This window comes from Trachurus japonicus, chromosome 7, assembly GCF_045865225.1.
Source record: "Trachurus japonicus isolate A0001 chromosome 7, Traja_1.0".
Taxonomy (NCBI): Eukaryota; Metazoa; Chordata; class Actinopteri; order Carangiformes; family Carangidae; genus Trachurus; species Trachurus japonicus.
In genome coordinates this window covers 14,602,588-14,618,759 of record NC_140913.1, presented here as the reverse complement: position 1 = coordinate 14,618,759, position 16,172 = coordinate 14,602,588, and the positions used below count along the sequence as shown (strand labels likewise).

At 41.7% G+C, this 16,172-nt stretch overlaps 1 protein-coding gene across 5 annotated transcripts in view; it reads left to right on the top strand.

The window, feature by feature from the left end:
- Window positions 1-16,172, top strand: part of bsna (bassoon presynaptic cytomatrix protein a) — a 152,068-nt gene that overhangs the window by 97,029 nt on the left and 38,867 nt on the right. For all 5 annotated transcript variants that reach the window (XM_085781384.1, XM_085781382.1, XM_085781383.1 and 2 more), the window contains one exon: window positions 13,303-13,755. In XM_085781384.1, coding sequence (XP_085637510.1) covers window positions 13,303-13,755 — 453 coding nt within the window. The remainder of the gene's footprint in view (window positions 1-13,302; window positions 13,756-16,172) is intronic.

The following is a 16,172-nucleotide window of genomic DNA, read 5'->3' as shown; positions in this document are numbered from 1 at the left end:
ATACTAACTCTACTGATACTGACTCTTTTTTGCTCTGCCGATACTGTGTCTCAGTTGTCTGTACTGACTCTCCTGATACTGACTCTCTTGCCTCTACTGATACTACTGATTCAACTGACTGTACTGTTTCTACTGACCTCACTGATACCAACTACTGACTCTACTGATACTGAGTCTACTGACCAGGAGCAGCATCATCTTATTGATTGTCAGTAGGCTACATCACTTGGGGTAGAGTTTGTGACTCACACCAGACTTTAGCCTCAGTGTTTGATTTGAAGCCAGTAACACATTTGTGTATCTGAGCAGAGCTGGAGGTGACAGGACAGGTTCAGGTGATGTTTTTTATTCTGTGTTCAGTTCAGCAGCAGAAGAAAAAGAAAAGTCTCGTCCGACCTGTCACCTCAGAGATACAGTATACTTTCTGCTGCTCTTTGAGAAAGACCGAGCTCGTGTTTTTGTCTAAATGTCAACACGACATCAGCTCTGTTCTGGGGAGGCAGTGGCACGCACGCGCGCGCGCACAGACACACACACACACACACACACACACACACACACACACACACACACACACACACACTCTCTCACTCTCTCTCTCTAAATCTGGAAACATCCTTACATTCCACACACACATACATGCTGGATAGAAATGCATGCAAATACACAAACATGGAACAGGGACACACAAACACTCATACACATCAACACACACGCACACACACACACACACACACACACAGAAATCCTCGCCGCAAAGCATTTGTCAGCCAGAACTGCCAGTTTCATGAGCCAGAACTAATTCACTGTACATTTTTGGAATCCGCCTCCCTTTTCTCTCCTCCTCTTCCTCCTCCTCTTCCTCTTCTCTCTCTTCCTCTCTCCCCTCATCTCTCTTTCTAATTCGTTAATATCCTTATCCTCTCTCTCTGCCTCTCTCTTTCACTCTGACATTTTGCCTCCGTCTCTCCCCACTCTGATTTCTTCCTCTTCTCTTGTTCTCCTCTCTGTTTTCCATCCTCCTCCATCATTCCTGCCTCCTCATCCTCATGCTTTCTTCACCTTTTCTTTCAATCCTGTTTTGTGCATTAAATCATCTGCCCTCACTTTCCTTCCCCAGTTTATCCTTCCACTTCATGCAAGCAATTGATGAACAGTCGGGTGGTGGTCGTCAACAGGAACCAAAACTGCCACCAAAAAAAAAAAAAAAAAAACTCATGCCAGTCAAGTCAAGTCAAACTCTCCTCTCCTCTCCTCTCCTCTCCTCTCCTGTATCTGTCTGATTTTGTCTTTTTCTTCGCCCTGCGGGATGAGCCAGCAATCTTTCCTACCCATAATGCTCCTGTCCAAGTGAGGACTGCCTCCTGCACTTCAAAGTACACACTTAAGCACTTCAAAGGCTGCAGTTTCTCTCATACTAAAACCAAGGCCAGATCAATTAAATCCTAATAATACCCAGCACCCCAGCACCACTGAGGATGAGGTTCAAATCTGGGAACACACAGGCAAGAACTCCAACTTGGTAAACTTTAGTTTCCCTAAAGAGGTGATTTGTGTTGCAGCTCTGCAGATAAAAATGGGGGTAGTATTGGTTGAATCTTTGAGACATTTCAAGAAACAAAGTTAAGTATTACAAGAAAGGCAAGGCAAGGCAAGGCAATTTTATTTGTATAGCCCATTTTTACAAACAGTTTGTCTCAAAGGGCTTTACATGGCATCATGACAACATCCCCTGCCCTGACACCCTCACATCAACTGAGGAAAAACTCCATTGAAAACCCTTTTAACAGGGAAAAATTGGAGAAACCTCAGGGTGAGCAACAGAGGAGGGATCCCTCACCCAGGACGGGCAGACGTGCAATAGATGTTTATAGCACAGAATATGGGTTTATAAGACATGTTTATGAGAGCATGTTGCTAAACTTCCCCTGGTGTTTTTATTATTAACGTTTTTTAGGGGGAAGGATGAGCCCCATACCAACTCGATTTCGTGGGGGTCCTTTTACCATTGACACCTGAGATCAGATATGGACATTTTTGTAGTTTTCAGTATAGGGTGGGAACCATGTTGTGTTCGGTAAAACCATAACAGTGAGCTGAATGAGGATAGAGAGCTCTGTACATCGGCAATCCCATTCACATTACCCATTAGCTACCATTCAATTTAGTAAATTAATGTTTCATTGTGACGCATCATTTTTAGTTGGTTAATTTGTTTGCAGGACACAAAGTCTAAGCTGATGCAGAAGTTTGCTGACTTCATGTTCCCTGTCAACAGCACTGAGATAACCAGGCTCTGCTGTGTCGGTGCTTCTGGCAAACGTCCATCCTATTACTGAAGGAGTCCAAGGAGTCCAAATCCTCTGATCTCTGTAGCAGACACACACACACATACACACACACATGCCCTAAGTCTTGTAGGGATATACACACTTGCACAAAGAGTACACTGTTTTCCCCTGTGCTTGATTGGTGGTTATCTGAATGAGTGTGTAAATCAGCCCCAATGAGACAGAAAGCCTGTTAAAAGATTTGCGGGTCTCTAAACAAACACAGTTTTCGCCTTTGGTTCGTTGTCTGTTTCTATCCACAGCCTCCTCTAGCCAACTTATCACAGTCCCGTTCAAATCCCTGGTCTGCCTGGTACAACAGTGGCAGGAAACTTCCATGTTAGCTACGGTATTATGCACTTTAGTGGAGTTGGTGGAAGGCCAACAGTGTTATCAGTGTTAATGACATTTTACACTTTTGTTTCTGTCGACCTCTCTAGTAAACAAACCAGGTCTAGTTGTTTTTTTTGCTGTTTTGGTCGTTTTTTCTCTACGGGGCTCCCCCTACAGTCAGATTGCATATTTTTTACTGTCACCAAAACTCACCGCTAACCCTCCTCCCTCCCCCCTGTCCATGTGCATTTGTTTTCAACGAAGCCTATAAGACCAGAGCAGAGCAATATCTAGCAATGCCTACCAAGGTGGGTAACGTTAACAAGCGATTACAGATTACTGGGGGTGTTTGTGTAGTGCCATAAAGCAGTCCATGTTTCTCACGAGACACCGGGTCGGAGGCGCTGATCTTACAAGGTTTCAGGTAGAGCTGTGGGAAACAGTAGGGGAGACACAGCCCGAGGGGGAACCGGGATCTGACACAATACTGGTGGGAAGCGGGTCCATGGAGCTGTGCACCGCGGACGTGCATGAAAGAACAAGCATGTCACATCGAATGCACACTGCTATAGCGTCGTGTTGGGTTGTGAGCTTGCATGATGCACGTCTTTGTTAAAAGTAATGGTTTTATGCGCACAAAAGACGCTATCTGAATACCCCCCATGCACGCACACAGGCTTTAAACAAGGCAGTGGCACTGCACCATACCGCCTTTACCCTTTTCATGTCACGCACCCCCTAGCGGCAGCTTGCACACAACAGGGGGTGCAAGCATCTCAGTTTGGGAATACCTGGCTTAGAGGATGTCTGATAACGTCTTTTAGTGCAAATACAATTTCACACATCTGGTGAACTTATTTAAGTTTTATGATGGGACTGGAAACCTTCATTGACTCCAAATAATTTTAAATTAACTCCAAGGGGATGTGGACTGTATCTGCTTCTTTGTTTGAGGGCTTAATCAGATTACAGCGTTTACAGTCATAGTTTCAGCTCACGTCAGAATTCATCATCCCGCCAGCTATGAATCAACTACATATGCTAATGAGTTCCTCCTACATGTAGAAAAGAGGTGGGCAGATGAACCCTGTCTGGCTTTTATATCTGTTGTGTGAAGAATGACTGGCCGTCCGGCCGGAGTCAGAAAACAGGTGGGAAGTGAGAGAGGTGACGGTGTAATGTGGGCAATAAAACATAATGTGTACACATTAGCACAAACACACAGAAACACAGCCTCCACTGCTCTGCCTCTCACTCCAAAGGTTACATAATTAAAGAGGCTCCATTGTGATGAAAAATGAGAGGAAGAGGTTTTCTTAAATATCTTAGAAATTTAAATAAAACCTGCTTCTGTTACATAACCCATCACTCCTCTCTCTGCTCCTTCTTCTCCTTATTCGTCTCTCTCTTCCAACCTTCTCCCTCTCCACCTCTAATTTATCTCTTGCTTATTCTCTCCTTCACTGGTTCTCCACACCTATAATTCATCGCCTCCTATCTCTCCACCCGTAGTGTCTCTCTTCCCCTTCTATACTTCCTTCCTCTCTAATTTATTCCTCTATTTCCTCTTTTTTCCCTCTTCCTCCACCTTTAATTCATCCCCTCCTTTCTCTTCTCCTCAAGCGTCAAATCTCTTTATCCTCTCCTCATATTGCTTCTTCTCCTCATTTCTCTCCATCCTTGCTTTTCTTCCCTCTAACAGTGTGAAAGTGCTGTTGGATGAAATCCTTCACTGTTAATCCAGGTGCACGGAGTCTATGTGTGCATGGATGTGTGCGCTTATGATCCCTGGTGTGTGTGTGTGTGTGTGTGTGTGTGTGTGTGTGTGTGTGTGTGTGCGTGTGTGCGTGTGTGCGCGCATGCACCTAAAAATGTACATGTATGTCTTCATTTTGCATGTACAGGCCGACATTTCACTCACTCACTCAGAGTCAAACCATAGCACTATTACAGATGAGTGTTTAACTTTTGGTTATTTTTAAGATTTATCACAACATAAATTAGTGAAATGCTTGATTTGTCTCTTTTCAGCTTTGTTCATTTTCAAATTCTTTCACTGTACAATGTTGTCAAGACAACAGACATCTTTTGCTGTAGCTAGTGTGAAACTTAAGGCTAAAGTTAGAAGCTGTAACATTAGGTGGAATTAGGTTAACTGTGACTTAAAGCCAAGGTGAGAACAAGCTAACATTAACATAAACTGTAATACAAGGTTAAAATTTAACACACACTGGCACCATCATGACGTGGCACGTCACCCCATGGCACGCCAATGCCTGTCAAAAGATGCCCCCCTAACACCAATAGCAGGCGTTGCATTGCAGTGTGTCAATAACAGTAGAATTCTGCTGAACGAGCTCATACAGGAGCCGAGCGGAGGACGAAAAGGATAGCAAGTAGGAAAGTTGGTGCGATAGAGCTAGTTACTCAAATTTAATCATATTATAGTTTAGCTAAATAAGGTAAATGCCAACATTATTTATCCAAATAAAATTTCGAATTTTAATCTAGTACAGAGACAAAAGTAGAGAGAGGTAAAGGAGCAATTATGAGGAGACAGTGCTAAAGACACAGGGTTTAGCTAGAGACCTAGAACAAGAGAAAGGAGTTCTGAGAATAGCAGGAAGAGAGAGGATTAATGTGGGAGGGCTGCAGTGACATTAGGTCTTTGTCTTCAGATGAATGTGAGACTCTTCACATACAGTGACAGAAATGATGCAAGCTGAGCAGTGAGCAGTGAAACCTGCCCCAAACTCATAGACTGCTAAGCATGGATAGAAGACACTCACAAGTCATGATATGTTCAAAGGGATTTATATAGACCTGCAAAGAATTATTGGCAATTCATGGCACGTGGTACTTAGTTTTTCACTGCAAGGGGTGAAGGTGAGAAGTTTATTAATGTGTGTGTTTGGTGATTATCAGTTTTCGAGTTGGGAACACACACATCCTCTCATGTGTCTGCTAGCCATAGCTACGTCTCTCACAGCCATCAATCAAAACCTGTCTGTGCCCTGATTGGCTGATCAGAGTGTTTGGCCCTTGGACAAGTGTCACTGCAGGAAAGTTTCATGTGAAGTTGATTTACAGTGAAGCTGTCATGGTGATGATGATGCTGATGATGCGTGACTTCCTGTCACCTGATGAAGGATTGGACTGAAACTGAGGCTTGTTGTTCCCACAAAGTGGTGAAAATGAACTACATCACTGAATCCAGCTGATCAGACTCGCGCCTCAAAGCCACAACATTAACAGGTCTAGTTGGTTTTAGATGTTTCAGTATGAGAAAGTCACAGGTTTTTAACTTTTAATATATTCCAGTGCTCATTTACAACAGTGATACTAAAAGATTTTGATAAACAAATCTACAGAGTCACAATTTGCACATTGCATCTTCAGTACATGCACTGAGTATGTATTTCAGTATCTTCTTATGAAACAAGGTGAACATTGTTATAGTTTTAAAGACAATACTTAAAAACAACATGTGGAGGGTCGTGGAGGGGTAGGAGACAATATCCAGGAATGGGGACTAGATACACAAACCCAGAGCCACTGCAGCAATGTGCCACCCACTACAGATGTTTGTCTGGGTTAAAAAACACATTTGACACAGGAATTTTTAATGTCTTTCCCCTAATAACTAGAATGTCCTAGTTGCCCAAACCTGAGCCCCATGACGACCACCACCAACTTCATCATCATCATTGTCATCATCATCGTCATCTGTAACTATTGATGTCTAGATGCTTTCTGTCTCTCTCACACCCACATTAGGCTGAGCTGAAGTACTGTGTGTGCCCACATACATGTACGTGTGGTGTCGCTCACTTCCCCATTTCCCGTCTGCCCCTTAAGCTTCTCTTCTCCTCTTCCCTCCTCCTCCTGCTCCTTCTGTCATTTCTCTCCTTCTGGTTAGCCTTCAGCTACACAGGCCTCCTCCATTTTGCATTGATGTGAACCGTGTGTCTACATGTGTGTGTGTGTGTGTGTGTGTGTGTGTGTGTGTGTGTGTGCGCGCGCCGCAGCAGAGTGCAGCCTAAAGCAGGAGCCAGTGCTGGGGAAGGGTGCGCTCGAGCAGAACAATGGCACTCTGGGTAAAAATAGCCCTGGCTCTGTTGGAGGGAGAGAAAAGGAGACGGAGGGTGACAGGGAGGAAGAGGAGAGCTGAGAGGAAGAGGAAGATGTTTAGTGATCATGTAGAGAAGAGGAAGAGAGAGAGAGAGAGAGAGAGGAACTGAGAGACAGGAACTGCAGGAACTAATGTGTGAACAGTAAAGAAAAAAGACAAGAGTGACTCACATGTGAAGTGAACTGAAAGTTAGACGCTTAGAGAAGCAGGTTTCATCAGAGTTAGTGGGGCTTCTCTGGAGCTGGGGTTTGTTTCTTAAGATTAGGCTATGTTTACCAGTCCAAATATTACATAGGCCTAGATGAAACAGCAGGAGCAGTGGTGGTGGAAGAAGTGTTCATATATAAAAACACAAAAGGACAGAAAGAGAAGAAGCATAGAAATCCATAGAAATTATGCTCATTTCAAACATGGCGCCATGACAGGAAACAATAAGTAGTGTTTTGTTTTTTTGCTACAACATAGTAAAACACTAATTGGACAATGTTAGGCTCAATCGAGAGATTAGATGCTCTTAAATTAAACTTTAAATAAGGTGAAAATTTGACACAAATTAACACCACTAATTTTTTTGATGCTGGATTAACGCATGTACTATAATACATCCATGGAAGCGATGCAGCAGTTAAGTGTGGATGGCAAATAGAAATGGGTCTTTTAAACAGCAAGTTTAGCTACAAAGTCCTGCCAGATTGTTCTCTCAACAATACCAGAAGACAAGACAAGTTACGTTACGTTTTTGCATTTTCTTCTAGTACCATTGCCATCGTTGGTACCAGTGCCATTGGTGTCGCTGGTACCGGCGCCGTTACCGCTGTTGTTGCCGTCACTGGTACCGGTGCCAAGCAAAGCACCAGAGCTTGTCTCCAGAGCTCGCCGGCCGTGCAGCCCAGCACAGGGCACTTGTGTGTGGGTGAGAGGAGCAGGAAGACTGGGCTTGAGCTCGGTCTCTGGAGCTTAGCGGTGCTGGGGTGTACCACAGTGGCGCTGTGTTCCTACCCGCCCAGGAAAGTTACATAGTGCAGTTTCAGCCGGCGCTACCTCGCTCAGGCTGCAGCGGTGGCATGGTTCATCCTATTAACCATTTTTCTACCACTTATACTGTATGAGTTTAGAACCATTATTTTAAGGTTGAGAAACTACGTAGTATTGCTTTAAGGCTAAAGTTAGGAACTAACTAATATTAGCAAAACTGTAACTTAACGCTAAGAGGAGAACTAGCTAACATTAGTTATATCTAGACTGTAATTTAAGGCTTAGGTGATAAACTAGCTTAGTTGGCTGAATTGTTACTTAAAGCTAAGGTTAGGAACTAGCAAACATTAGATAATCTATGATTAAAGGCTAATTTGAGGAACTAGAAGCTTTCAATTAGGTAAGAGGATTACCCTTCTAAAGTGGTGTTTTTACCTCCTCTTTTATGCAAAAAGACAAAAGGACAGAAAGAGAAGGACAGCAAACAGTCCGTAGAAATGATGCAGATCTCCTCAGGGCCAGATTGTGACAAATACAAATACATTCATTCATGACTAATTGTGAGGCCTCGGGTGCCGTGGCCTCAGTTTGTCATAAATCCAGTTCACTGGTGGAGGAGACTTGGTGCTGCAGTAGATCAGTGTAAATAAACAGCAGATCCTCGGCTTCCATTCTTATGAAATTCAAAGAAAGAAATTAGGTCGTTGGTAAAAGAGCAGTAGAGAAAACACGGGGAAAAGAAAAGTCAAAGAAAATGACACAAAGAGAGCTGGAAGGTGAAGGAGAAATACAATTCCACAGCAGTCAACACATTTCAAAAGGACAGACATTTAAAGAGAAAGAGAGTCTGAATGTATAATATGCTGGAGAATGAAAGCAGCAGATGAAAAGAAAACAGCAGTGCTCTTCAAAGAGAATTAGGACTGATGGAGCGTTTTACTGAGCATTATTGACAGGAGGAAAAAGGCCCAGATTGTTGGTGCTATGTAGGTTAAGTGGTGCAGTGATGGGCTACTCTGCAGGACAACACACACAGACACAAACACACACACACAGACTGTGTGACTTAACAGGACATTACTTTGATTTACAGTCACTTCCTGGTTACTAAACTTAACCAGGACTTAAACCCTAAAGCAAGTCACCTTACAGTGTAATTACTAACAGTATGTGGACTTGTTTTTTGTCCTAGTTATGTTGCTCTACAGATTTAGGTCCTTGCAACATGAGTAATACCTAGACCACACACACAGACACGCACATACAATGTGATGTGTAGGACTGAATGTACTCGCTCTGGGTAAAGGAGGGAACGAGTTCACTTCAGGGTCTAAAAATGATTCAAGTCTCAGATGCTACTGTACAATTTGCTGCTTCAGGTGATACACACACACAGAGACACACACACTCTAAATGTGCACATTATACAATTAATAATGTGCTCTTCCCTTACAGCATGCATGCTTGCACACACACACACACACACACACACACACACACACACACACACACACACACACACACACACAGCATCAGCATCTTTCAGTACATTCTGTACCATAGAGACCGTAAACATTTACAACATCTGTTTCAAACACCCCCAATAGAAAATTATTTTCTCTATGTTGTGTTTATATTGAAGTCACAATATTCATTATATTCAACGTTAATGCTACATGTGAAAAAAGATGACAATATGACAGTCAGTCGATTAGCTGATGATCTGCTGTACAGAAATCTTCAGTTATTTTGAGAATCGTTTTAATCATAAAAGAAACATGTCAAACATTTTCCGGCTTCAGCTTCTCAAATGTTCCATTTTTCTATTATGCTTTAATCCTTCATGCTCAGGGAGCCGAGCGCCATCTAATGAATTCTGGTCTGCTGCTCAAATGTTTTGACACTTTCACTAGTCATTTGTTCCACTTTTAAAAACTATGCTCTTCATTTTGTACGCTGAAATCATTCTGGAGGGAGGAACATGGTCAAAGGAAAACGTGATGTTTTTTAAAGAGAGCAGCAGAAAAACAGTGTGTGGTGGTAATTAAACATCTTCCTGCTGGGAAGCTTTTAGCTTTAAATCAATGTCTCATATGATCACAGCCAAAATAACTGAAAAAAACACACCACCTTTATTGATTTTTACCATTTGTGCAGTTATATGTCAGATTTCCTCTTTTTTTCCCCCTCTTTTGACGTTAAAGCCTGTGGAAAAAAGAGACGCACATTGTGCTTTATGGTGAAATACATCATATAGCATTCACTTGAATGGGAAACTGAATGTAGACATTTGCTGTTGGAGAGATTTTCACATTTCCAGAGTAACTCTGAATGACTAAGCTGTATTCCTGAGGGAGAGCTGGGCTGCAGCCAGACAGATCTATTGTCTCTGTTCAGCTTCTTTTGGCTCTGTGCTTTTATTGCTGCCACCAGATTTGTGTTTCTGCAGGAAAGAAAAGCTCAGAGAAGTTTTACTGTTTGGAGCCGATGGATTAATGTCGAAGGCTTCGCAGCAACAATTTTGGATCATTAAAGCATTTAATGCTGAAGACTGATGACTGAAGCCTTAACACAGTGTTAGATGTTATTTCTTCACAATATTAATTTGAGCATTTATCTGCTTTCTTTTTTTTTCTCAATTTTGTTGACCTTGCTAATAACTCCACTTAACATTACAAAGGTTTCACATTGGTCACATTTAACTACTACAGTATGGCGTCCACGTCTTGACCCTAAGCAGCATTAACTAGTCCATGTTGCAGAGGGAGATGGAGTCTTTTCTACGACACCTAATCACATGCAGATAAACACTCAAAAGGGGGATTCAGATAAAGCAAGAGCAGGAGTGAGATAAGGGAGGCTCGAGAGAGAGAAAAGGCAGAGCGATGAAGAGAGGAGCATCAAGAGGAGGTTTGGTGAGTTTGTTAGAGAGAGAGGGAAAGAGAGGATTGGATGAGTGGGTGGAAAAGAGATGGAAGATAAGTGTCGTGCAGGGAGGACAACATCTGTCAATTATTCATTACATGAGTAATACAGCTGCTCATCAACCTAAAACAGCACCAGCCACTGTCCTGGAAACAGATAGAGAGAAAATAATAAACAGATACTGGAGGGAAACAAACAATATTTTTTATAGCCTATTATGTAAATAAGAGAAATTAACAGATAAATATCAATTAAATCAACATCACATCTATTTTACTTTATTTTTTCTCTATTTAAAAATAAGAAATGACTCATTTTTATTATGTTACTAAACTTATGTAAAGCTGAAATAAACATCAAGTAGAAGTGATCTCGCCTCACATCTGAGGGATCTGATGCCTGTTTATATTCATCATGTAATTAACTGCTGTTGGTAGCGGGGTGATGGCTCGAGAGGCGGGCTTGCCTTCTGGTTGTTGGTTCAGTTGTTTCAGCCATTTTCATGTGTGTGACCATGTTGATTAGAATGAAAGTCTTTGAGTGTTGTGTTTCAGCTCAGTTCAACAGCAACAGTACAACTGTTAAACCCAGGGGCCTCAAAACTTTCATTTCATTTCAAAATTTCATGTTAGCATGGTAACTAGGTGACAGAGGCATAACCTCTGCTTTGGTAATGGTGAATGCAGCTGGTGATGCACAGAAAAATCTTTGTAGACCATCTAACCTTCACAGTCAACAACAGCTACAAAGGGCCGCACCCTCTGTAGACTGAGTCTAAAGGACTGTATAGTCCGTAATAAATAAAAAATATGTTCCCTCTCCCAGGGCTGTGAGAAAAGAATGTATGGTGGACAACTATTGTGTGATGTCAGTGGCCGTGGTTAATGCAGAAAAGTGTGTGATGTGTGCTGCAGTGGGAAGGCCCTATGAGGACTTCTCAGGAGTCCTGCACTTGAGTTTCTTGTAAAGTATGAAATGCCCTGGCCAGAACTAACTTCATTCTTGTTCTTGCCACCTCGAGAAAACGAACAAATTTCTCTGTTGTTGTGGAGTATGTACAGTTATGTATAGGCCACAACTTGTGGCCCCTGAATCAGGATGGCTGGAGCTCGTCAAGTGCAGAGGCAAGCAGCCTTCTGGTTTTTGGCAGATTAGTGCATGTGTATTGAGGATAATTCTGGTTACAACTGGTGATTAGCAATAGCCAAACTGACTGAGCTTCTAATATGCTTTACAATGTCGCAGCATGCAAGCACAGAGGTACAGTATGTAGAAAATAAACTTGTAAGCAAGGCAGAAGGTTAACAATCTAATGACACTGATTGATCGTTTGTGTGAATCTGCTATTCGTGAGAGCTAGCAGTTAGCAGTGTAGCTGTGAATGCACAGTGCCATGTGTGTGAACTTCAGGCTTTATTGTACTGTAGCTACAGTCCAGGCTCAACAACAACACTGAGACAGGAAAATACATCAACACTGGAGCGGGTTACTGTCATTTATTGGTGAATATTGTTCATAGAAATTGTTTGTACGACATTCTTCTTTTTGACTTCAGAGAGATATGACACTGCTCAGCATCAAACAGCAGCCAGATCTCAAACTGTTAGCGAAGAAATTTGTCATAAAAATCACAAAAATGTTGAGTTAATCTGTTGTGTGCACAGGTTGTTTCTCCTGTTGCAATGTGGTCAAAAATGTTTTTAGGCTACTGCAGGTTTTGTTAAATTCTAGTTTCTATTCATGAAGTTCTTTTCTGTCTGTTTAGCCACTGTTCTCTTCTTCTTTTTAAGTAGGCCTACAGGAAAAACTCTCTCTCTCTCTCTCTCTCTCTCTCTCTCTCTCTCTCTCTCTCTCTCTCTCTCTCTCTCTCTCTCTCTCCTTCTCTCTCTGTGTGTGTGTGTACACTTCACAGTTACCAAGTTTTTGCCAGTCAGCCTCACAGTGAGTGAAGCAGTGTGAGTGGTGCTGAAGTGATGACAATATAGGGTGCAGCTATCACTGCATTGGCCTTTTACAAGTGTGCAAAAGCTCATCTTAAACTGCTGAAGCTCTGTCTGGAAACAAGATTTACAGTGCAGCATGTAAATGTGTGTGTGTGTGTGTGTGTGTGTGTGTGTGTGTGTGTGTGTGTGTGTGTGTGTGTGTGTGTGTGTGTGTGTTGTCTCTGCAGTCTGCTCTTTAAGTGAAATCGACATTTTGAATGTTAAGCATATTAATCAGAGTGTTGAACCATCAATCTTATTTAACCCGACAAGTGAAAGAGGAACGCAGTGACTCCTGTAGAATAATTTCCAGAGGATTAAATGTCATTTTATTCACCCAAACACACACACACACCCACACACACACACACACACACACACACACACACACATACCTGAGAGCAGCAGTAATAACCTTACAGTCTAGTATTCAGTCAAGGTACTTTTTTTTCCAAAGCTCATTTTAATAGCTCTTTAAATTATACTTTTATGTTATAGTGACTGATTGTTCTTTCAGACCCCCCCTCCACAGACACACACACCTTAGTGTTGATGTTTTGAACCTGTATAGAAAATGAGCTGGAAGAAATATTTAGTTGTTTGTTTTTGTTTTTGGCTATTTCAGAAAAAGGAGTGGTTATGTCTCAACTGCCAGACCCAGCGGCTGATGTCTGGAGGTGGTCTTGACGATCCTCCACTTCCTGTCCCTCATCCGTCTCCCAAGCACCAGCCAATGGGCTCACCCCGTCACCAGGCTCCGACCAGCCAGCAAAGCCCTCTCCACAAACCCACCAGTCAGCAGGGACCCAGGCCAGCCCAGTCCCAAAAACAACAAGTGGGAACTGGCGGTAGCGGACCATTTGCACCCACCGCTGCCAAACAACCAACTGACACCAAGACCACAACGTCATCTTCGGGACCAGTACCATCCATGGACACCCAGAAACAGCCAAAACCCACAGAGGAGAAGCCGAAAACCGAGCCTGATAACCAAACTGCCAAAGAGACTAAACCCACCCAGAAGAAAGGAGAGCAGATCACACAAATCAAGGAAATCAAGAAATCCAGGCACTATGATGTAAGTCACATATTTAACGCTTTAGTCCACTGAACTCTGTATGTTAAACTATGGGAACAGACCAAAAATTAATAGTTTTCCCAGTGTTTCTATCAAAGTGAACCAAATAAATAATACACAAACAGACCTGCACTGTAAGGAAAGTAGACAACAAATAGTTTGGCAGATTTTTTATTTGATACTACCATATTCCTGGTGCTCACCATGGAACCCCTAGTCTAACATACAGAGGTATGGACCAAGACACTGGTTTTGTTGAGTGAGGTCTTCAGCGTTTACAGTCCAGGACCAGTATGTGAGTTTGCATGGCTGTTTCAGCGTGACTCTGCTTCACATTCATACACTTTTTTCCATCAGTTTAATGAGTTTCATCCGGAGCTGCAGTCCACATGATACTACTACAAACGAGACAGCAGAGTTTAGTGAGAGCAACATCTGGACTTGAGCTTGGTTCGTATGAAGATTGTTAACCAAGCTGAACAGACGTGCCACTGTAGGACCTAATTATTGGCTTCTGTAAGATTCCCTGAAGTCCTGTTTGCCTTGGTAGCTAGCCTCTGATCCAATAACTTTTCTGACTCCAACATTATTTCTTATGAACTGAAACATTCAGAAAGAAAACTAAAATCTTTATTTTGTTAGCATTCATCAAACGCATGCTGCCATAATGCTAAGCTTGTTGCACACTGTATAAGCCTTTGTTGAATGCAAACGGAATAACTTGTTTTGTCACTGACACCTAAAATCTGACTGTCTCTTAGATTAGTAATCATCAGCGACATGTTTTGGTTGGAGTTCCTGAAGTTAGTGTGGGTTAGCTTTGTTTCCTGTTCGCAGACAGCTGAATCAGTCTCATCCATGTTTGTTCTTTTTTTATTAGCTTAGCATAGTAGCTTGTATGAAGGGAGATGTCACATTTGTAATCCCACTCTCACTGATTGATTTCTTCCAACTGGTGCCATTGACAAGCATAACACCAGACCTATTTATATCATGGAAATTAGAGATGTTGTCAGAAATTCAGAGGTCTGGAACCAGGCAAAGGTTAGAGAAGGATGAAAGTGAATGTGGTCTGAATTATCAGATCTCAGATTTGGGTGCATTCACTCTAGGGCTGCATGAAATGCAAAAAACATCATACTACGATTATATGGGCAGATATTGCAATTGTGAATAGCCATTTTTTGCTTCATTTTCACTCAAAGTAATATAAAATGTTGGGACACGTGGTACCTTCATCAAAAAAAAATCAGCTTCTGCTCCTGTTATTGCCATATTGTGATTTGATCAACTGCTCACAATTTTAATTTTCTCTAGTTCACACCTGAACTTAGAGCTGACAACTTGTGATCGAATCACCTGAGGCAGATTCTCGGTGTGAACAGGTTTGAACAGGATGATAGATCCAAACTAAATTAGGTTCAACGCACTGTTGACTTAAGTCTTCACTAGTACATTTCAGAAATGTTCAACATTAGTTCCCAACACTGTCACATACTGAATTCAGAAACATTTGATGCATGTGGTTGTGACCCGGGGAGTTTGTGGTGTCTCACACAAAAGCTATGAATGTAAATGTTTTACATAATAACAGATCTGTTGCCTCGATAGTTTCTCCATTTTCATAAAGATTTTAATGCTGTGTTTAGAGTTTGTTCTTGCTCCTGTGGTATTGGCTTTTCTGAAATATTTGTGCAGATTTTTGCTCACAGATAAACACTTTTTTGTTAAAGTTCAGCTCAGTGAGATTCCAGCAGCTTGGCATCAGGTTGACTAACTTTCACCATTTTTAACAGTACGGTAAAGCACAGGAGGAGTAAAAGCAGCAGCAACCCAAATGTCCCTTTTTATATCACAGGAACACAAGGTTTTTGCTGAACTCTTCTTTATTCTTTAAAGCAAGTCATTTCTTTTAAGTGTATGTTGTAGACTCAAATTTTCCATTATTTTCTAATGAATATTTTAGATCTTTTCCTCCATGTTTCTTCTTGCTCTTAGAATTCAACAGTAAGCTCATTTTGTAACTTGCTTACTGATCTGTGAAATACTCTCAACTTCTTTTTTCTTCAGTAAAAAGATATAGTCAAAACATAAATGTAATTTGGTTTCACCCGTTTTCCTCTGTTCAGTTGTTACATTTAATTATGTCTCATCTTAACAAAAGGTCAGATTCATAATTATAGTGATGAGGTTTACAGTTTTTCTGGGAGCTTTAAAATTGGATTAAGATGACTTAGTTTGCTGACATACATTTCCAGGAGTTTTGTATTTCCTCTGTCTCATTTTACCACACTCTGTTTAAATGTTATTTGTTCCCATGATTTTGTTTGTCTCTTCCTCATTAAATTACCTCTTTAGTCTCCTTACGTCCTTATTTCAACCAAATATATTTATTCCTTGCATATCTTGTCAATATA